The sequence below is a fragment of the Dipodomys spectabilis genome, unplaced genomic scaffold (genome assembly GCF_019054845.1).
Source record: "Dipodomys spectabilis isolate Male_0828 unplaced genomic scaffold, ASM1905484v1 ptg000219l, whole genome shotgun sequence".
NCBI classification, from domain to species: Eukaryota; Metazoa; Chordata; class Mammalia; order Rodentia; family Heteromyidae; genus Dipodomys; species Dipodomys spectabilis.
Genome location: NW_024870896.1, coordinates 229,236 through 252,329, shown reverse-complemented (window position 1 = coordinate 252,329; position 23,094 = coordinate 229,236). Strand labels below are relative to the sequence as shown.

The window sequence follows — 23,094 nt, the reverse complement described above, 5'->3', positions numbered from 1 at the left end:
AAGAACACAAAGAGCTCTGTTCGCTTAGTGTGTCTGTGAGTGTGTGTGTTGGGGGCAAGGATGCTCTCTCCCAGCCAGGAATTTGCATGGGCTCTAGCAAGCGGATTCTAGGTATGGACCCTCAGACTTGGGGGCTGATAGGAAAAAAACCAACCGGATAGAACCTAGATGTTGGTTAGTAGGGGTCAGTTAAATAAGTAGCAAGCTGCATTTCTATTTTCATATACCAACTGTAAAATAAAAAATTAAGCTACAGAGCAGCAGTGTCGTTTTAAGTTTACACGAGGTATGTAACCTATATTACATGTAAGACCTCTAAAATATTTGCGTATGTCCCCTGATGTCTTTGTATACATTTGAAGTGGCCTTTTCCCGTTTGTTCAGTGTGGGAGGAGGTAATAATGAGTCAGGTTTATTCTAGAGAGAATCAAACGAAGTAAAACGCAAAAAGTGCCTGTCTTCCTTCATGCCTCACCTTTGCTAGCCTGGCGGACAGAAGGGTGGCCCCAAATCTGTAGCTCTATTCAGGTGGCTTTTCTGTAAATCCACTCATGTAGTCCAGGAGTATGAGATAGAGAAGACACCGGAGTCCTGGTGGTCAAGTGTGGTCAACCTAGGTCTGCTTACCTCAGTCATGGGCCTGGGCGCTGTCCCTCAGCTCTTCAGCTCACCACGAGCGCTCTACCACTTGAGCCACAGCACCACTCCCAGCCTTTTCTGCTTATGTGGTGCTCAGGAATTGAACCCAGAGCCTCATGCATGCAAGGCAAGCGCTCTACCACTGAGCCACCTTCCCAGCCCCTAAATGTAGTAAAGGAAGGCTTTTCTACAACTGTTGAGTTGCATCTGGCTCCCGTGTCTGATAACAGGTGCACCCCACTCTGCTCCCCCCGTGAGGATGGAGATGCAATCCTGACCTGCCGTGCCAGGCTGGTGAGCACCTGGGCTTCCCCACTTCTGCTGTGTAACTCAGGTCTCCACAGGAAAAGCCTTCCCAAAGGGGAAAGAAAGGGAAACCCTCGCCTTTTCTGGCCCTGCACCATGACAGCACCCTCCCCGCCAAGGGCACGCTTACTAGGAAGCCCTGGAGGAAGTGGCGCTGTGGCTCAAGCGGTAGTGCACTCACCATGAGCTGAAGAGCGCAAGGACAGCGCCCAGGCCCAGAGTTCACGTCCCACAACGGACCAAAAAAAAAAACAAAAGGAAGTATAGAAGGCCCTGGAGGTCGCGCACCATCAGGATGACCTCTGACCTGTAGCCTGTTCCCACAGGACAAGAGCCGCATGTTCCGGGTGCAGTTCGCTGGAGAAACCAAGGAGGCAGCCCTGGAGCTGTGCCGCGCCTGCGTGCGGAGCCTGGCCCAATACATCACCGTGGAGGCGCCCGATGGCAGCCCGGAGCCTCGGCCCAGCCCCAGGCCCCAGTGGGCAGGCGGAAGCCGGGAGGACAGTGCAAAGCCTCCGTGGCACAGGGTGAGCACACTTCTGAAGTGGAGGCTGGTGGTCGGGGGCAGGGAGGGAGGCCTGGGCTCCTGGCACTCAGTCACTTACGTGTCTCCCAGATGCTGTAGCCAGGGACTCTTCTGACCTGTCACTTGTTCTGAACAGACGTGCAGACACCTAAATTAGAGCCATTTGGTCCTGGCCTATTTCTTGGCGGCTGTGTGAGGTCCTGCAGGACACAGGGAGCCGCAGGCCACAGCGGCCAGCCCCTGACCATGGCCTGCAGTTACCTGTCTGCCTGACCTCAATGGGCAAATTGCATCCGGGCCAACTGGCGGGGACCAGTCAGGAGGGGACGGAGGACAGCAGCCCCAGTGTGGCAGGCTGTGGCCAGGCTCCGGCCACCATGCACCCGCCTTCATTTTCTAGTTCCTGTGTTCTTTAGTCTGAAACCACCGTTGCCTTCTTCGAGGCTGGGATGAGTCCATGTCTATTTCAAGTGCTTGAGTCACTTCCTGGCTCCTGCTTTTTAACTTTTTGTTCAGCCTTGTAATCTTGTTAATTGCAACCTAACCACCAGGTGTTTCTCTGTCTGAGAGAGGCGGGGAGTAGGGATGTTTGTGGACGCTTTCCTATGTAGCCGGGGGCTCCAGAACCTTCCCCCCCGCTCTCACCAGCCTCAGGAGCTGCGGTGACAGGTGCGTGGCACAGATCTGCTCAGCTAAGGAGCACTGGTTCCTTCCGCCCAGCCCCTCCCCACTGACTCGCTACCTCCAGACAGGACAAGAGCGTGTCCACCCCTGCCTCCTGGCATGGGGTGGGTGGGCCGAGGCAGCCGGAACACAGCCAGGGGCTGCAGGGTAGAGGCGCGGCTTCCTCGCAGCTCCTGACCATGTGGTCTCATTACAGCCCTGCCCAGACCTGGAGCGGGTGCGCACCATAGCTGCCACAAGCATGGCTGAGGAGAGGGTGTCGGTGCCACGGCTCGCTCAGGTACAGTCTGTTTCTGGTGGGGGGTTAGGAAAGCGTGCTCTGAAAATGGTATGACAGTAGAGAACCCGTAGTTATTAGAGAAGATGGAGATCAATTCAATTTCAGAAATGCAATTCGGGAGCTACTGCAAAACGAATAGCGGTATGGGCTCTCCATTGGCCTGTGGCTGTGGGACCCGGAAGGACACAGCCCACCGGCTGTGACCCCCCCCCCCCCGCCCCGCATCCTGAGCACCAGGTGCTGGCCACACACTGTGGGAGCGCAACAGTATTAAGGATTTTTTTTTTGGGGGGGGGGGGGGGGTCAGTTGTGGGGCTTGAACTCTGGGCCTGGGCACCATCCTCAACTCTTCAGCTCAAGGCAAGCGCTCTACCACTTGAGCCACAGCGCCACTTCGTTTTCTGAGTGGTTTATTGGAGCTAAGAGTCTCACAGACTTTCCTGCCCAGGCTGGCTTTGAACCACGACCCTCAGATCTCAGCCTCCTGAGTAACTAGGATGACAGACAAGAGCCACCAGCACCCGGCTAAGGATGACTTTTATGAGCATGTGTTACAAAAATAAGGATCCTCAACTGGGCAGTCACAGAATGAAGAAGTCAAGAGGTCAGAAGACTTGACTTGGGCTGGAGGCAGAGTGCAGGTCCGGGTGCCCACCCCAACACTAAAGCCGGGCGGGGGTCTTTACCACAGCAGTCAGTGCTGTGTTGGCACAGGGAGAGTTTGAGTCCCAAAGAACTCTGCTCGTGTCTGCGCTGGTGTGCCAGCCCGGCCAGTTTGCACAGCACACATGAGCCGCGTCCCAGGAGCAGCAGCGTGGGGTTGGCGCCCTTTGCGCCCACCTTTCCACATCCTGGCAAGTTGGCATAAACCCTGTCCCGGAAAATGCTCACCGCACGTTTTCTTTGAAATAAGGTGAGATTCTGCCTGTCATAAGCGCATACAGGGGAGTGGCAGCACCATACTAACTCGCCTTTCCTTATAACTTTAGGCAGAGCCTGAAACGCTCCAGCAATGTTAGACAGTGCTGTTTCTCCATGTGTGTGTGTGGGGGGGGGGGGGGGGGGGGGGGGGAACACAGACCCACATCCAGGCCACATGCAGCAGCAGGGCCTGCGTGATGGCGCTGTGCACCCTGCCCACCACACCTCCCTTTTACTGGAACTCTCCCATGGCTAAATGTTTGCAGTGCGCCCCCGTTTCATAAGAACTGGATGGCAGATAAGCCAGGGAAGGGGAACGGTGCTCAGCAGCGTCCCTGCACGCGTCACGGGTCTCCCAGTGACAGGTGACAAGGCTGCGCCCGTGCAAGGGTACACATCCACAACCCAGCACAGCATCCCATGCCGGGGCACTGACTCAGCGGAATGAAAAGTTCACCAGGGGGTTGGCACACGGCCTGCACCACAACCGCAGCCAGACCTTGGCGCCACACTGTGGACTGCGCTACAGAAATATTATCCTGTGTCCAAAGTGCACGTCACCTGCGCAGCTCTGGAACATGGCTTTCAGCTGGTAGCATGCTGGTGAGAGGCCTCCACCGCCAAGAACTAGCCAAGTCTGAAGCGCAGTTTCTATGGGCCATGTTGCCGTCACCACCAAAGGAGGAACTGCAGGAAGGCATCTGCCCTGTCTTGCCATGGTTGCATGATAAGTTTGTAACCATTCTTTTCCCCTTCAGTGCTAGGGATCAATCCAAGGCCTTGTGCATGCTAGATATGCGCCCTAAGCCCCACTGTTCTTCCACCCTGGGCTTCCTGTGCCCACAGCACAGGTACAGTGAGAAAGATGAGCACCCCCAGCATGCTGTGAGGGACCAAGGTTATCTCCCTTTCTTGTGTACTCAGAACACGCAGAGCCTGCACCAAGCACGTCAAAACTCAATCACCAGGGCTGGGAATGTGGCTTAGTGGTAGAGTGTTTCCTGGGTTCGATTCCTCAGTAACACACACACACACACCTAGAATGGGTGCTGTGGTTCAAATGGAAAAGTGCTAGTCTTGAGCAAAAGCAGCTCAAGGACAGTGCCCACAGGACTGGCAAAAAAAAAAAAAAAAAAAAAGGAAATGGGAGAGCCAAAAATGAGGAAAGGAGTAACAAGTTTGACAAGGAATATACTTATTATCTTACTTATGTAACCCCTCTGTACATCACCTTGACAATTAAAAAAAAAGCCAGGAGTGTTGGTGCACTGGACTACAGAATGAGACCCTATCCTGAAAATGGAAAGTGTAAATACAAAATAGACACACATTGTAAGGCTAAGCTGCTGTCTCTTATTTTGTCAGACTCTCCTGGCATCGGAGGAACTGCTGCTGAGCTGTGAGCAATCGCCATGGTGTGCAGAGGAATTAGGCCCCTTTCTACGCCTGTGCCTCTTGGACCACAACTTTCCTGCCTTTGTGGAAGAAGTGGAAAAAGAGCTTCAAAAGCTGATGGGGCTGAGAAATTAATGTTCCATGTGTGATTAAAGAGTACCCCAGAGACCTTTTATCAATGATTTATTGTTAAAAACGTGAGTCCACTTTTTGTACATCATTGCACTTCAACAGTTACACAAGTGCATGCATCTACAATTATATACCGGACCTGACCGGGTTATAAAACCTGCCATCAACCACTTAATCAGTGTGAAAAATACAGTGCCAAACCAAAGAGTCTAACTAGAGTTGCATAGAATCTCACCATGCTGTAACATTTCAAAGTCATTGAAAACAGAAGGTAAATTATAAAAGTTTGCCTTGAATGTACAAGAAGGTTCAACACAGTCAGTGCAAAAGGATTTAAGAATTTACATTTAACAGGAGAAAAAATAGTCACTTAAAAAGCAATCTTCTACATTTATACTGCAACTCGTTCTATCCAGCAAGTGGACTGCTCCAGCTTCTGAAAGTTGTAGGTTAAGCCCTTAGAATGAGAGACTTCAGTTTATATATATGACTCCTCTCTATGGACCAGAACCACAGTTTCCCATTGAACATGACCAGAATGAGATCAGCAGCTTAAATATGAAACAAGCATTTATTTTTGGATTTCTCCCACCCCCAAAAATATAAATATATATTTATATATATATCTATTTGTATACTGTATATATCTGTAGGTTTTGCTGTACTTTACAAAAATTTACCACTAGATGGCAGCAGTGCGTTTTTTAGAGCTTTGCCTTAAGTAAAAAATGGCGCATGCATGAACTGATCCCCAGAGGACCTTTTCACTTCTATTTAAATATTTGAACAAAGGGGGGATGGAGGGGGAGGGGGGGGAAGCAACATTCACAGCACATCAAGCCCAAAATAGTTTACACCTTCTACACTGAAGCGTTGTTTAAAATGTACCTGGCTAGGTCACCCTTACAGGAGAGGCTATGTAAGGCATGCTTTAGACGGTCGTCGTGCTGCTCACTTGAAAGGGGAGACACCAGAGGTCCAAGCAGACAGTTGAGCAGGTCAGGTTGCCACCAGTGTCAGGAACCTAAAGATCTACAGGGAGATAAGTGTGTGGAGGTTAAAAGGGAACATTTCCCGGCACTCAGTGCTCTTCTCTACCAAGGGCCACTCAAACGCATGCTCAGGGATGTGGCGTGAAACTCTGATCTCCATGTGCTTAGCAGAGAGCCGGTGCTCTGGTTGCCATCCTGTCCTTGTTCTGCCCTCAGAGGTAGACACTGCAGCACTGAGACTAAGGTACTAAAGGTAAGGTGCTTATTATGAAACATCATAATAGACTCGAAAATGGCAGGCACTTGGCTTCTTTCTCAGTACTGGCTGCTCTGAAGTGAGCTACAAGGACTTCCTACAACACCAACCACTGGCAGTTTGTTACAAGGTCAACAGCACAATTCATTTGCAAATCTCTAAAGAAGGCCATACTTACATTATAAGCGGTACTTAATTTGTGTTTCTCTGGCGCAAGTTTTTATCTTTGTGATTGTTGGTAGAGTTGGTTTTCCTTTGAAGGAAAAAATTGCACTGTATGAGTTAAGATGACATTTGAAATGTAACATGGAATACGAGGGTTGTTAAACTAGCCACATCTGAACACATGGAAATACAGGGGCTCTTTCACTTCTGCCATCCCTGGTGTCCTAGGAGACGTGAACACACGGTCCTGTGTGTAACAGTATTCCATAGGGAAGATCTCTCCATGTCTTCAACTAATGGATCCTCTTTGACTCCCAAGGCAGACCACATACAGGCAACTTTCCCTTTGATTTGTGGACTGTACAATTCAATCACTGTGAATGGGAGAGTCACTCTGCCAATTACTTCTCAATCACCCTCTGGCATTTATTGATAGGTACTGGGTGTGCCTCCTGCCTCTAGGAGACTCTGCCAATCTGTGGTAAGATTCCACACTTGCAGCTCCATCTCTCATTATTGGAGCTAGTTTGTCCAAATTTACCAATAAAGCCATGGCATCATGGCAGACTGGCCGTTGCACAAAGCATCAACTCAAACACAGACAGTGCAGAACTTTTAACAACTTTTTTTTCCCCCTCGGTCGTGGGGCTTGAACTCTGGGCCTGGGCTCTTTAGCTCAAGACAAGTGCTACACCGCTTGAGCCACAGCGCCCCTTCGGGTTTTCAAGTGGTTTATTGGAGATAAGAGTCTCTTGGACTTTCCTGCCCGAGCTGGCTTTGAACCGTGATCCTCAGATCTCAGCCTCCTGAGTAGCTAGGATTACAGGCATGAGCCACCAGTGCCCAGCTAACTTGTAACCACGTTTAGCATGACATTCCACTTGTGTGCAGACTGACCTGGGATCAAATGGTCTTTGGTCAGGCCAAGACACACCCCCCTCCCTCCCATTTAAGCTGCAAACACAACAGAATTCAACTGATACTTACATTGGCCCAGCTGGTTCATCATCTACATGGGTTTCATTTTTTTTTAATCCATGAGAAGAGAACAAAGGAGAAAATTATTAGCGTGCATAAGGATAAACAACAGAGCAAACTGTAAGTGGCAGACATGGCTGTCAGCACTGACTAAAGGCCATTCCATCTGGAGGTGCAGCAGCTCATGGAGTCACTTCTAAGGTCAAGTTTTAATGACAGGTATGTAGTTTCGATGGTTTCAGTTAACACTTTGAATGCTTGTCATGAAAAACTGCAACTGTAGCGGACAGATAGGCTGCAATGCCAGTCGACTCATCTTGTCCCCAAGTTCCAGTGGTTCACTCTTAAGTAGATGAGAAGACAAACCAACATTTCAGTTGTAAAATCCTGCTGTTAGTTTTCTCGTGGGGGGTGCTTGCGGTTTCGGCTCGGTCCTGCCATGTAACTGGACGTGTGCCTGCGTACGCTTAGCCACGCATCCTCACTGCCCCAAGGGCAACTTTTCTTGCTGTTTTGTCATCTCTCAATCTTTAGGAGATGTTTTTAAGTCTGGAGATAGCTCAACGTAACACTAAGTCAGCCAGGGCTAGGACAGGCCAGCAACAAGCTACGCACAGCAGAAGATGTTCTGTGCCACAGAACAGCGGGTGGGGAGCTGAACAGTAATGTCGTTCTAGAAAAAGACTTCACGTACAAAGATAGGCTGGCTTACTCTGTGCCCTGGCCCAAACCACTCAAAGCCAGGAGACAGCTTCTGGTTCTGTTTTTTTTATTTTTAAATCAAAACGATTATATTATCTGAGTTTAGAAGCCTTCTTAAATTGATACTTTATCATTAAAAAGTTTTCTTTCCTGTTTTAACACTAAGGGCAACTTAGTTCCCTGTTAGCAGACACATGAACATAGTGTCATCTTTTTTTAAAAAAAAAAAAGAAAGAAAGAAAGAAAATGGAAATAGAAGACCCACAGAAGGGCGGGAACAAGTGCACGTTCTTAGTTTGTCAAGTAGACAGGACAGTCTGATTTCACTGATGGCCTAGAGAAAACCTCGAGCAGGATTCCACAAGGGGCTTGGTGCACATGAAGAAGCCATTATGGAGGCTGCAGGCTCGCAGCATCTGCAGGAGCACACGCTGGGAGGAATGTCTGCGGGAGGGAGACATTGCTCCACCTGTTCCTTCCAGGCAACGGAGAGGCAAAGCCACTGCCAGCACACACAGTGACTGGAGCAAAAGAGGGTTTCAAAAAAACAAAACAACAACAAAAAAAAACAAAAACAACTAACCACGTAACCACGTATTGATGACTCATCAGCCAACAGTAGGCTAGCCACACCAGTGTCCACAGGAGTCCACTACCAACAATACACGCTCGGAACAGGAATGGAGAACAACAGACTTGGACTCGAGGACACCCAGGAGAGCTACAAAGACGGCACACAAGCCCTCACAGGGCTCGGACCTTAGCATCCCAACTAGGCCCTCAGCTACGGGCTAGGAGCTGAGAATCAGCACCTTGAGGATTTAGAGAAGACACAGGAGCAAGCAGTATTTTTAGTGCTCTGGCTGTGCACCCCAAAATACAAAATTCCAACACAAGATGGCCAAATCAAGAGTACCAGCAAGTCTACTCCCAACTTGCAAAGGAGAGGAGGGAAGAGCACAAGAGCGGCTAGTGCTAGTCCTGGGAGCCTGACTGTCCGCACAGCCCAAGCACCTTGGGCCACAGGCCATTTTTCTTTGGGAGGGCTGGTCCTCTGGTGTCTTGTCAGAAACATCGCTTGACAACCTAATAAGCTGGTTACATGCACAAGACTACACACCACATGGCAGTGTTCTAGCCATGCCTAGGAGTGGGAGCAGCAGGATTCACACCAGGGCTGGAACCCCAGAGGTCTCCTCCTCTCTCCCCAAATCCACCTTCACACTCAGAGAACCACCACCCACCTCCACCCGCCCCCCACCTGCGCTGTCCACAGCACTATTCCTCGCAGCGCAGACACACGCATGACTTGGCCCCTACGAGGGAAGTCAGGAGAGGGGGAGAGAACAGAACTACAGAAAAAAGGGACAAAAATCAAAGTAAATGCAGATTAAACAGCAAACTGAAATCCAAATTAGTCGTGAAAGTGAATGAAGTAAACTTGAAGTTGTGTTAACATTATGAACTGCATTGTAGACTGAAGCGGATTAAACGAACTCCAAAAGCATGCATTTTGCTCACTTACCACCAAGTTTTAAGGGTGTGATTGCAATTGAAGGGGGAAAAAAAAGAAGTCACAGTAACCGACAAACATCAGCACATCCCAAACCCTCAGGCCCTCAACAGTGAGTGTGCTCTCCACTTGGGGGCTGCACACAGCCACTGGCTAGATGAGAGGAAGAGGGCTGGGGGATGGAAATAAGATGCTTCTGGAATCTTCTGAGGAGTGTGACATTCCTGGAGGAGCTGGTGTGCACACCACCCAGTTACCTGCGTGTCTGGTTCCCCGCTGAGCGTGGGGCAGCTCTCCTCCCACCCTCTTTCCACCCTCCACACCCATTTTGTGAGACCCCATAAATAATAGATTGTTTTAGAGTCAAAAGAACTGGCTCAGGTCAAGTTCCTTTGTCACTGGCTTTATATTGCTCAGAAAAAGTTTGCTTCTGCGGAGATTAACTTAAATCTCCTTCCTCCAGTTTCCTGAGCAATGGGATTACAGGCCTGGACCATCACACCCAATTCGAGTTTTAGGTTTTGCCTGATCTCAGCAGCATAGCAAACTTCATCTCCTACATTTTGCACTTTTTCCTTAAGGGAACTTGTAGATTTTTTTGTGTGTGTATATGCCAGCATGACCTGAATTCAGGGCCTAGACACCACCCCTTAACAAAATTTTTTTGCTCTAGACTGGTATTCTATCTATCACCTGAGCCACATCTCCTTTTCCAGTTTTTTGGTAGTTATTGGAAGTAAGAATCTCAGGCTTTCTTGCCTAGGCTGGCTTGGAACCATGATCCTCAAATCTCAGCCTGGGATTTCAGGCGTGAGCCATTGGCACGTAGACATCTTTTTCAAATGTCACATTTCTTTTGCAACAGTCCTATCCTCCTAGGAAGCTTTGTAGGGCACCAAACGCTTTAACCAACTAGGAGGTTGGGGGACGTGACCAGTGCACCAGATGCACTGCTCGGAAAGGACATGCTCGGAAGATGTCCTTCACCAATGACTTACTTTGTTTGTAAGAACTGACTGGAAAATAGGGAATCCAATCAGTTGTAACATCTGTGAGATTGCTAGAATGTCCAGTACAACGAATAGCCAGAGACTGAGCAGGTTTGCCCCAACTCTGGGGGGAAGAGGAACATGCTCACTGCACTCGCGTGCTCGGGCTATGTCCAGCTGAGTAGGCAAAGACTTGATGGGAACATGCTCAAAGCAAAAAAGCCCCAAAAAAACCAACGTTCTTATTTTGCTCCTGATTCCCGTTCCTGAATCACTGCAGGTAAAATGGGCGTGTACAAGGCAACTCATTCCATCTGGTCCCCTCCTCAAGGAGATCCAGAAGGAATGTAGGAGACGAGATGGCCTCTGTAAACTGGCCTGGGCACTGCTGGAGATAAATGGATGAGGATGGCCATTCTTAAAGCAGCTAAGCTTTTAAATCTAAAACAATACCTGCTTTTCTAGTATGACATATTCAAGCTAAATTCTGTGTAAGTTCACATTTGTATGGCTTGTACTTTGTTTGGTACCTGGTTCTCAAGCTTTTCTAGTAAAAGGAAAAGCCACCAAGAACTCAGACTGCACAAAGTAGGAACACTAAGAAATCAAATTAAAACAAAGTTCAGTGCTGGTAACAAAGTACCTACTTAGCATGGGAAAAAAAAGCAAGTCAGGCCTACAAAAATATTTTCCATTTTCACAAAAGAATAAATGAACACGGAGCCAGAAGATGGTTGCAGGCAAAACATTTTACCTCCAACACTCCAAGTTTGTATCAGACAGAATAGACCTCTCCAGTCATCCTCCTAAAATGTAACACGTATTTTAAAATATAAGCATGTATCTGCATGTAAATTTGAGAAGCCAAGAGGTTGTGCACACAGCATCAATGAGTGGAGAAAAGGCCACAGCTCAGGGAAAGTTCACTGGAGATGAAAATACTAACTTCAAAAAAAAAAAAATGCTTCCAGAAGAAGAAAGGGAGCAGAAACAGGAGGCTTTTGAGAAGAGGTAGACGAAGCAGGGGATTATGGAATGGAAGTGCTGGAGGGTGAAGAAATGAAGAGCGGAGCTTGAACAAACGGGCGGTTAAGGAAGGAGTGGAGAGAAGGCAGGCACCGGTCACCGCTCCAACCACCCACCACTTCAGCTCAATTCAACAAGAAACGAGACCGGTGGCAAAGAGGTTTTACTCTGCACTTACCCTGCAGACACCTTACTTTGTGTAGCATTCATTCACTGTCTACAATAGTTTAGCCTAAGCGCTTACTGTCCCTCCAGGACACTCTTCAGAAGACTGGCTGGCCACAGACATCTCTCACCTGAGTTCAATAATCAAGGAACGCTGAGAAGAGACATCTTCAGTTACACACCAGCACTGACTATTCCTCAAGTCTAACCTGAGGGGTGTCATGTTTGCTAGAACAGTTACCTCAACAATAAAGCAACCTGTTTTCCTCTCTTCCCTCTTGGAGGTGAGAAGGGTCAGCACTGGGGCTTGAACTCATTGCCTTGCTCTTGACCTACCACCTGAGTTGTTTCAGATAGCATCTTTGCCAGGCTGGCCTCATCTCTGCCTCAGTAACAGCTCTGAGTGACTTCTCATCAAGAGGACTGGATCTCAGACACAGTAAGCCAAGGTGTTGTCACCATGTGAGCTGCAGCCACATTCATGTTTAAAACCAGCCCTTGAGGCCCATCTCTGCCTTTCTTGGCCTGACTTTTTGCTTTTCCACCTTTGTAAAGGGCAGACTGAGGAATAGGGTATCTGGCAAAGCGTCTGGAGTTAAAGCAAGTGTTCTACCACTTGACCCACAATTCCACTTCTAGTTTTTTGCTGGTTAGAAATAGTCTGTTGTACTTTTCTGCTTGGGATGGCTTTGAACATGCTCCTCTGATCTCAGCCTTTTAATAGCTGGCATTACAGGTGTGAGCCACTAGTGGTGCCCCACAAAGCTAGAATTCCGAGGTAATGAAGAGGGCCTTTTTAGGAATAAGGCATCTTTATTCCCAAAGAATGAAAGTTGAAAATTTATGAAAAGACAGACAACTTCCTTTATACTCCGGTCTAAATGTCTGCCTTGGTAGTCTTCACATATAGCAGGCAAGAAAAAGATCTGGAGGAAAAAAACAGCACTGGGGATACATGAAAACCCCAACAAAGGACTCTCAAGGTATAAGCTGGGGGCTTCCCCTACTGTGAGCAAGGAGATGAAGGCCTCTCTGCTTCCAGGGGGTGCCCAGGCATTCGTGCATCCACCCTGTGAAAGGCCCGGAGGGCTTCCCTGCAGAGGTGCCTTCGTACTCACTCGGCAACACACTCCCCTCTTGGTGTAGGAGAGGGCTTTGGGCTGCTGAGAAGGAAGCAGGCCTGTGCTGCACGCGGAGGTCACACCCATTCCACTTGGTGAGGCACAGCAGAGTCTGCACTGCACACCAGGGCTTGAACTGCACAGGCCCAGGACAGCCGGTTACCACAAGCAGCCCTCAACCACCCCAGGTGGGTTTGCTCCAAGCTTGGGGCACATCCTTCTAGTCTAGCCAGTGATAGGGAAGTGGAGCTTTCTACTGATGAGGTGACAGGTGGGAGGAGAGGGAGCTAGTTAGGAATCTGAAGTAGTGACGCTACAAGTTTCCATAGTAATGTCCCACTAGTCATAAGCACAGGGTTAAGACATTAAAATCTATGCCCAAGGCTTCAGCTCTTGCTCTGGTGTTAATAGTTCACCATGGTTCTGCTGCCATGGGGGTGGAGGGGTTAGTACTTAGCTAATGTCTTAAACTGAGAGGTGAACAAACCGCCTTCCACCATGTTTGTTTATGAAGGACAAAAAAGCCCAACCAAGGAACCAACCCCTGGACTCAAAGGCCGGCTTGACTGGTAGCTTCCAGAGACAGACTGCCTGGGCTGGGCAGTCACCTACAGGGGCTACACCAGGCAACCATGTGATTAACCAATTAGATACCTTAAATCTGCCTGAAAGGACAGGTGGCCTGCGATGTTGGGGTGGCTTCTAGGCTTGACTTGGATTCTCCTCAAGCTCAATGTGCCTGATGATCTGTATTGAAGGAGGACAGAGCTGAACACAGAAACTGACAGCTACCCATTTGCCACTTGGCTTAAACAAGAGGGTCTGGGGTTTGGAAAACAAAGGTTCGAGCTAATTAAAACTCCCAGTGACTATTCCAAGAAATCTTAAGGATAGAGGATTAAGAATTAGTATTAAAAAAATGTCCTTTCCTTATGGGACTGAATCCCAAATCCTTCCTCAGCTCTCCCCCCAGGGAGCAGAGTCATTGGGACCAAGACTGGTCTGCAGGGTGCCCTTACCGTCAGGAACCTCATCCGGCCTCTTCCTCTTCTCATACACAATGATGATCACCACAAGGATGATAATTTCAGCCAGAATTCCCAGAAAAGGCCAGAGTGGGGCCAGGTGGCTCCGTACCCTGAGGATGGTGACAACTGAGGTCGTGCCAATGGAGTTGGTGGCATTACAATGATACTCGCCAGGGTCCTCAGAGATCTGGAGATTAATAATATTCAACTCTGTGTAATTTTCTTTGTTGATGATAAAGACACGGCCCGAGGTATTATGAACGTCCTGTAAGGAGAGTAAGAACACACAAACATCAGACTAGGTCACCGAGTGCCCAAGGGAAAGTGACCTGTCCTCCTTTCTAGGACACTGGCCAGAATTGGGCCATGCCTTTCCTTCAATACTAACCACCACGAAGCTTCTGATAGTGTGTACAAGCCTCCCCTGCCCATGGTCCTCTAGACTTCAGTTTCCAGAGTGAGGAAGGTCTACTGCCTGTGGACCCCCCTAAAGCCTGACAATCTGATGAACACTACTTCAAACAGCAGGTAGGAGACTAACAGGAAGAGGTCACAAGTACAAGGCCTCTACAAGATGGGGAAACCTCAAGACTACCTGGTCCTCTGAGCCAGGACATTTACCTCACACTTGGTGAGTGCTGGTGAGCCTGCTTAGAAAATTCAAGCATTCACTCTTAGAGCGGGGGAAATTCACAACTGACTTTCATTGCAGAACCACAGAGCTAAAGGTTATTCAAGCAGTAAACCATTATCTGCTAGTATTCACCTAGCATTTTATGTCCTACCAAAGGTGAGATGGGCACAGAGAAGTAGGATACAAAATGCGCAAGGCATTCGGCTTCACAACCCAAGGCATGACTATGTATGGCTAAGAGCCAGCGGCGGTGCATGTGGAGTGCTCTGGGGACATATGGGGAGTGGCCAGTGCAGGGAAGTCAACAGAACTTCAGGTAAGAGCTGACAGCTATGGTGGTAGAGGTAGCTGGAGGGACAGGACTGTAGCAATCCGGGCAGGGACTCTGCGTGCATGCAAAGCATGCATGAGATAGCACAATATGGGTGAAACCAAGAGGACCATGCTGCTCTCATTTCAGGGGCCATTGAAGGGAAAAACATGAGCCACGTGCCGAGAGCAATACCCACACCACAGAGGAAAGAAGGGTAAGATTATCTTCAAAAATCTTCTGGTCAAAGTAGATAATCATATCTACAGTTCAGTGTGGTACAGAGCTGATTTATGAGGTTCCAGGATTCCTCTTTTAGGGGATGGAAATATTACTGGGTAATTTCACTCTGCTTTGGCAAATACCTGGTCTGGATCCTTCTTCCCGAAAGCTGAAGGTGTGTTATGTGAAAAAAACTGTCTTTTAAAAGCTACGCACTTAGATAAAACATTCCTGCTTTGTCCCTTTTTAAGAAAAAGAGAGCCGGGCGCTGGTGGCTCACGCCTGTAATCCTAGCTACTCAGGAGGCTGAGATCTGAGGATCGCGGTTCAAAGCCAGCCTGGGCAGGAGAGACCGTGAGACTCCTATCTCCAATAAACCACCAGAAAACCGGAAGTGGCGCTGTAGCTCAAGTGGTAGAGCGCTCGCCTTGAGCTGAAGAGCTGAAGGACAGCACCCAGGCCCAGAGTTCAAGCCCCACGGCCGACAAAAAAAAAAAAGAAAAAGAGGAACATGTGTGGGACAAGGACCCTTTGAAATGTAAGATTTTTGTCTTAAAATGGTTTCTTTCCAAGTAGAATCAAAACACACCTGAGATTGTTAAATAGCCGAGGGTGTGAATGTGTGCATATTGATGTATGTGTGTGTACATATGTACATATGTATGTGTTCATATTTTATATTTTTATAATATACTTTTGTTTTTTGGGTTGTTTTTTTTTGGGGGGGGGGGGTTGTGGGGCTTGAAAATTCAGGACCTAAATGCTGCCACTAAGCTCTTTTGCACAAAGGTTAGACTTTTAACACTTGAACCACACCTCCACTTCTGACTTTTTAATCTCACTGGAGATAAAAGGCTCACAGACTTTCCTGCCTGGGCTGGCTTTGGACTGTGATCCTCATTAGTTAGGATGACAGGAGTGAGCTACCAGTACCTGGCTTGTGTGAGTATATTTGAGACCACTTGTATACAGGTAATGTGATTTCCAAGCCACCTTACACCAATACATTTTACCCTATTCAAATTAGCCAACCACAAGCAGATGATGAATCTGAGTTCAACCAACCTGAGTAGAGGAGTGGGCTGCTGCATTGGCGCTAGGGATAAACAGCAGGATGGCCTGCTCTCTGTGTGCTTGCTTTCCACGTGTTTGGCTGCCAGTGCCCCCGTCTGCAGAAGTGCCCCCTTCTGCAGAAGTAAGTGCCCCCTTCTGCAGAAGTAAGTGCCCCCTTCTGCAGAAGTAAGTGCACCCTTCTGCAGAAGTAAGTGCCCCCTTCTGCAGAAGTAAATTTTGCCTTGCTGAGACAATTCTTTATTTTTGTCTCTATGGTCTGTGACTCCAGTGGTTCTTTTTTCTTTTTTTTCTTTTTCTTTTTTTGCTTATGTGGTGCTGAGGAATTGAACCCAGGGCCTCATGCATGCAAGGCAAGTGCTCTACCACTGAGCCACCTTCCCAGCCCTCCAGTGGTTCTTGAAGAGCATATTTGTAACACTTATCTTTCAAGGACTTGCCCTAAAATCCCCACTCACCCGGATCCCCCAAGAATGAGCTTCTGAAATCTGGACATCATTGTTGATTTGGGGGTTATTATTAACCCCTGACACTTTTATTCTCAAGAGGCCACAGAGTAAGAATAAAGGATGTGAAAATTTAACAGCTGGATATGTGTGACCCTTGGTTTTGCAACGAATTTACTTGTTACTTTGTACACCTTCCTTTTCCAAAGAAGTTGCGTTAGATGATCTGCAGTGTCCTTTCTGATCCTGTGGACTGATAACCAAAGAGGATGAATGCCAAGAGTAATGCCTGTGCAAGGCCTAGGTAGAAAGACATTGACAGACCCTCTCTGACAAATAAGGAATCTGCAGCAGAGAGAAAGAGTCAAAGGCACAACCTAAAACACCATCAAGAAACAGCCGACTGGCTGAAAAAGATGCTCTGTCAGTATTTTCCTATAATATTGTCAGATTGTTAAGTGTCTAAGGCTGCTGCTGGGTCTGCTAAGGTTGCTCCAATCCTTTATCAGTATTGTCTGAATAAACTTATAATTGCCCCAGGCCCTTGTCTCCTCCCTCCCCCTCCCTCTCCTCCAGCTCCAAAAAGGCACTCGCATGCAAAAGAATATTAGCTAAGATTCTAAGATTAGGCTTAGTTCTTTCTGTTTCCACTCTCTTACCAGACAAGACAGCTTTACCAAAGGGTACATGCTAAACAGACTGTCCCTATCCCTAGAGTCATGGGGTAAACCATTCATCACTGTACAAAGAATGACCCAAGCGATGCCAATATCCAAGGGTATGGTTGTGGCAACTGATCTAGATGTCTCAGCTTCCCTGGGAGAAAGTCTAGCAACCACCGAGACTAGGGCTGCCACCTACTCACCATAAGAATGCCATTTTCCATCTTGCGCCATATCCACTCTGGGTGGGGGTAGCCAACTGACTTGCAGTACATCATGGCATCCTGCCCTTCATTCTTGTTCTCACTCCGTTTATGGCCAGTGATGTCAGGAGCAGCTGTAAAAATGTTCAAACAGTTTGTTACCTTGAGAGCCTACTCTGACCAGGATACAAAGGCCCCACCTACTGTGGCTTTGATGAAGAGCAGTTCAGGTCAGCATAGACTAATGGACCAACTTATTCCCCAGTCCCACTGCCAAAGCAAAGACCAAAGTCATTAGTAACTCATCTATGAGGGTCTACTAAAATGAGTGGTTCTCCAACCTACTGGAAAAAGATACCAGTTCAACTGCCCTAATGAATGCCTTCCTTACAGAACATGCAAACAGAACCTGCTCTTTCTTAAAACACCTGTAACTAACAACAATTACAGAGCATGTCACACCTTCCCTCAAGGAAATGGGAAATAAAATCCTATTATACAGTACGTGAAACCAATGCATGCTTGGAGAGGCTACTCCACTATTCGAAAACCAAAGCTGTGCAGAAAAGAGCATTCACAAGAGGAAAGAAAGGAATGAACAGGAATTCATCCAGTATTACAAATCTTTTATTACCAGTTTAAGACTGACTTGAGCCCAGTGCGGTAAACTTGCAATTCCAGCAATGAGGTATAGTCAAGGAGGATCTAGAGTTCAGACCCTGCATTGGGTTCCACTTGACTGGTGAGCAACAATCTTAGTGAACCCGATGATCTTGGGGTATTTCTGCAATGATCCTGGGGTATTCCTGCACTTGCTAGGGGTTCGTGATCTCCCTACTTTTAGGGATAACTTAAGAATAAACAAACAGCACTACATCAATTTCAAGGATCCAAGAAGCCTGATATGGAGCTAATTTTCTCTGACTTTAACGGGGTTTTTTGGTACATTTTTTATTGTAAAACCACTGTACAGAGGGGTTACAGTTACACGAGCATTTCCTAGTGAGCATTGTTGCCTCCTCCTTTGTTGACTTTAACTTTCTTGTTAACTATTTTTTTCCACAAACATCTGACCAGTTTACATAACTTAAAAGCAATAAAACTCAAAGAAGGCCAGATTGATAGCCAAGGCAGGAAAGAGCATAGACAGGCTTTGCTTGAACCAAATTCCAGTTTTGCTGGCTCTTTAAAATTCTGTTTTAGTTCTGCCACCTTTACCAAGCAGAGATAACTGCAGTTCCTGCTGACCTCCCAATTCTGAAACAGACCACGTGAATGTTGAGCATCTGTCCTGAGATGCTAGGATCCTCTAGAATTATATTACATCATGGGCGGACCCATGTACCTTTGACTGGCTTGCCTATTTGGAGCTAAAAAGGTACACAAAGTGCTTCCTAGGCACAAACAGGTCTTTTACTCAGCTTCAAGAGGCAGGTGGACAAGACAGCAACCAATAATTAAGACTCCACACTGTCCTTATCTAAAACCAGTTCCTGCCAAATTGAGAACCCCTCTGTGTGAGATATTTGTTAGATTGGATGTTATAAACGAAAAGTCTCTTTTTCCAGGCAAATTTCCAGGCTGTTTCCATCTTATTCTCATGATAGCAAACTATGGTGGGAACATACAGCTAATGTCTCTTCTCAGGCTACTGGTCACCTTTCTTCACACTTTCTTCAGTGAAAAAAAAAAAACACTACAAGGAGTAAGCTCCATAGCTATGCCCCAACCAAAACACCATCTCAGGGAGACAGAGCAAGGAAAGCTAGCATGTGTCTCTGGTTGTGTCTCAGTCACTGGACAAATACTTGATAACCTCCTACAGGCTAGACGTCAGGAGGGTTGGAAATGCCTTTCTGATAAGGCACATTTTCCAGCAAATAAAGCAGCCAGTCATTCCCAGGTGAGGAAGAACACTGCAAGAAGACAAGGTCCTGAGGGAGATATAAGCTTGCTAGGTAGAATCAAGCACCACAAGAACTGGGATGGCACATGGGAAAACAAGGAAATGCCAAGAGAAAATAATCAGGTGGGACCCAAGACTGTAGAGGATTTTGGAGCCACTTGAGTGATCAGAACAGAAAAGAGGCGGGTCACCAAGGGCAGGGTTGTGGGAGTGGAGAAGTGACAAGATAATGAATTAATGAAGCTATAGCACACTTCTCCTAATGGGAGTACCACGTTAGCCAGTGGGTCACCACAGGGTCTGGGGTTTGTGTCCTGCTAGGTAGGACAGCACAGCCACAGCAAGGGAGGTACATGGGTGCTCAGAACACGGATCAGATATTTGTTAGGTAGGTCCCAGCCAGGGTGGTGGCTTTTAAATCATCCATAATTTGTTGGATATGGCCTTTAAAAAAGAAAAACCTGGGCTGGGAAGGTGGCTCAGTGGTAGAGCGCTTGCCTTGCATGCTCGAGGCCCTGGGTTTGATTCCTCAGCACCGCATAAGCAAAAAGAAAAAAGCTGGAAGTGGTACAGTGGCTCAAGTGGTAGAGCGCTAGCCTTGAGCTGAAGAGCTGAGGGACAGTGCCCAGGCCCAGAGTTCAGGCCCCACGACCGGACCCAAAAAAAAAAAAAAAAAAAAAACCTAATTCCCCACTGATTGGGGTCTGGATTTAGAAGTTCACAAAAGGCCCCCCCCTCTGACAGACACCCTCCTTGAAGAAGCCCTGTGACAACCCTCAGGACACAGAAGCCCGCAGTGCACAGCACCTCCCTGAAAGAGCCTCTGTCAAGCGTACAGCTGTCTGTCAACTTGACAGAGCTCATTAAAAAAAAAAAACAAAAAACCTTTGGCCAAGGTATCCTAACTCCAACCCATGACAAGTGTTTGTTTTCCTTTTTGCAGGGCTGAAGTTGAACTCAGGGCTTCATGTTTATTAAGCAGGCACTCTACTACTTGAACCTCAACTCTAGCCCTGTGAGCTCAGTTATTTCTGAGGTTGGGTTTTTTGTTTGTTTGTTTTTTTTTTTGGGGGGGGGGTCAAGGGGCTTAAACTCTGGGCCTGGGTGCTGGCTTCAGCTCTTCAGCTCAAGGCTAGATAGAGCTCTATCACTTGAGCCACAGCTCCACTTCCAGCCTTTTCTGTTTATGTGGTGCTGAGGAATTGAACCCAGGGCCTCATGCATGTGAGGCTGCCTTCCCAGCCCCTCAGGTGGAATCTTTTTCCCAGGGGCAGAACTCACACCACAATCCTCCTACCTACTGAAAATTGTATGGCAAACTGTTCAAACGTTCTTACCGAGACCTGAGCTAGGACTGACTTACCTGTCATTTTTCCCCATGTAGTAAAATAAATAAAGATCAGACAGAACGTTGGATTTCAAACTCAAAGATATCTGGGTTGTTTATCAAGGCTATCTTGCTTAACCAACTTAAAGGTGGTCATTTTGTAAAACAGAAACCGCACTTTAATTATATCACGGTCCTGTGAGGGTTAAATGGCATCTGTGGCTCATCAGCCCAAGGTTAAAAGCTCAGGATGATCTAAAATAATCATTCAGACTGAACCACCAGACAAAGAAGCTCCAGCATTGTTAGTTCCAGAAAACTAAAGAGATGCTAGTTGTGTGCTCCCCTATCTGCTGACAGAAACAAAACTTTGGCTGCAGTTCTAATAAGTCTTTCCGAGTTAGAGTAATAGCCTTCATTTGGTGTTTCAATTTTTTTTTAATTAGTCATGGGGCTTGAGCTCTGAGCCTGGGTGCTGCTCCTTAGCTATTTGACTCAAGACAAGTGTTCTATTACTTGAGCCACAGTGCCACTTCCAGTTTTCTGGTGGTTTATTGGAGATCAGAGTTGGCTTTGAACTGCAATCCTCAGATCTCAGTCTCCTGAGTAGCTAGGATTACAGGATGAGCCAAGAGCACCCTAGTGTTTCAATTTATACAGGCTTGTCACTTAATAATGGACTACCTAACTGGGTATTGTTTGTTTGAAAGGTCTGGAGTCTGCCCAAGCCTTCATATGGTGAAGGAGGCAGTGGAAAAAGTCCTTGCTTCACTTCTCAGCAAATATCTATGTCATGCAATAGGTACTACTGTCCTCAAAATCCCTTTCTTACTGGTGTGGTAGTGCATACTTATGATCCCAGCACTCAGGAGCCACAGGTAGAGGATGGCAAGCTCCAAGCCAGCCTAGGACCTATCAAAACTGTCTTTTTAAAAGGAAATAAGAAATTTTCACTTTTTTGGAAAGCAATTACTGGCTAAAGTGAAAACACATGGTCACCACAGCGCAATTCTAAAATATGGACCCTCCTAATTCCTTTACATCTCAGGGTAATCTGGTAGTTCTGACATTTCCTGTCCAGTCCCTCCTCCCTCCTTGGCTAGGCTAAGTCCTTCAGTCTCCACAGAGCTGAGCACAAACATCTCCTGAAATATTCTGCAAGGTAGGAAAAGCTGCATTGGGAAGAAAACGTTTGAAGGGTAGGTGTTAGGTGTGTGTGTGTTCATATACAAGCACACATAGATATATGCTCTCAATTTCGTTGCCCTAAGTGATGAATCAGTTAAATTTTTTTCTGAAGTTTATAGAAATTTATAAAAGTTATAAATAGCTATTGGTTCAGACCTACCATCATAGCTACTCAGGAGGCTGAGATCTGAGGATTACAGTTCAAAGACAGCCCAGGTAGGAAAGTCCATGAGACTATCTCCAATAAACTATTCAGAAAAAGCTAGAAGTGGTGTTGTGGCTCAAGTCATAGAGTGCTAGCCTTGAGCAAAAGCAGCTCACAGTATCCAGGCCCTGAGTTCAAACCCCAAGACCAGGAAAAAAAAAAAAAAGTTATAAACAAAATTTCAGAGACTCCTTTCAGTGAAGACGTCACCAACAGACCCTAAATTCCCCAATCACCTCTCACTTGCTCCCTTTCTAATTAGAAATACTTTTCTAATCACTGCTACTCTAAAATATTAACTAATCCCACCGTGGAGGCATTGAAGGAATGAAGTAAGAGCTGGCATGACAATGGTTCAGGAATTAACACACCCCCTACTCTAAACACAAGGCAATTTTTCCACTCCACCACAACTGGAGGCTAGCTTAGTATATGATCTTGGGCCTATGCACAGCTTTTTAAACTTTTAACACACATAGGAAATGTCACTGTGGCTCAAGTGGTAGAGCACTCACCTTGAACTAAAGAGCTGAGGGACAGCGCCCAGGCTCAGAGTGCAAGCCTCACGGCCAACACACACACACACACACACACACACACACACACACACACACACACACACACACACACATGCACGCACACACGCGCCAAGTGGTCACAGTCTTTACCAGACTTAATTCTCCAACTGAAAGACCATACACAGTAGTAAAAGACCAGAATTCCTTATGAATTTTCTTGAGAGACTAATGCAAATAAATCTGCTCAATGTAAACCATGGAATTATGCTTTAAGATATCCTGAAACAGAATTTCTTCAACATCTACCTCTTTTAAAGAGGCCACATCTTCCTCCTGGCTGTGGCACAGTAAAAACGTAGTAGTCAGCAATTTCAACATGAACCATTTTTCTGAAAACACTCCTGCCCACAGCCTCATCTCTGCCTCTTCCTAACAATGCCTTTGGGGCTGCACCTACTCCTGCCCCAGACTCCTCAAGGAATCAAGCCAGTGAAAAGCCCATTACTGTTTCCACTCCTGAAGTTCTGCTTAGAAATCACTTACTCCAACTTACTCCAACTCTGAGGAGTATAGTTAGTGGGAAC

The 23,094-nt window shown here is 47.1% G+C and overlaps 2 protein-coding genes across 3 annotated transcripts in view; one reads left to right on the top strand and one right to left on the bottom strand.

The window, feature by feature from the left end:
* Rec114 (REC114 meiotic recombination protein) overlaps positions 1 to 4,886 on the top strand; it is a 34,492-nt gene extending 29,606 nt beyond the window's left edge. Inside the window, exons 4-6 of the mRNA XM_042697383.1 lie at positions 1,272 to 1,472; positions 2,352 to 2,435; positions 4,722 to 4,886. Of these exons, the coding sequence (XP_042553317.1) occupies positions 1,272 to 1,472; positions 2,352 to 2,435; positions 4,722 to 4,886 (450 nt within the window). The remainder of the gene's footprint in view (positions 1 to 1,271; positions 1,473 to 2,351; positions 2,436 to 4,721) is intronic.
* A 31-nt stretch (positions 4,887 to 4,917) lies between these two features.
* The window catches only part of Nptn (neuroplastin), a 56,332-nt gene continuing 38,155 nt past the window's right edge, over positions 4,918 to 23,094 (bottom strand). For both annotated transcript variants that reach the window (XM_042697365.1, XM_042697366.1), the window contains exons 4-8: positions 17,367 to 17,500; positions 13,810 to 14,083; positions 7,284 to 7,305; positions 6,310 to 6,384; positions 4,918 to 5,915 (exon numbers count right to left, since the gene is read on the bottom strand). In XM_042697365.1, the coding sequence (XP_042553299.1) occupies positions 6,324 to 6,384; positions 7,284 to 7,305; positions 13,810 to 14,083; positions 17,367 to 17,500 (491 nt within the window). In that variant the 3' untranslated portion in view covers positions 4,918 to 5,915; positions 6,310 to 6,323. The remainder of the gene's footprint in view (positions 5,916 to 6,309; positions 6,385 to 7,283; positions 7,306 to 13,809; positions 14,084 to 17,366; positions 17,501 to 23,094) is intronic.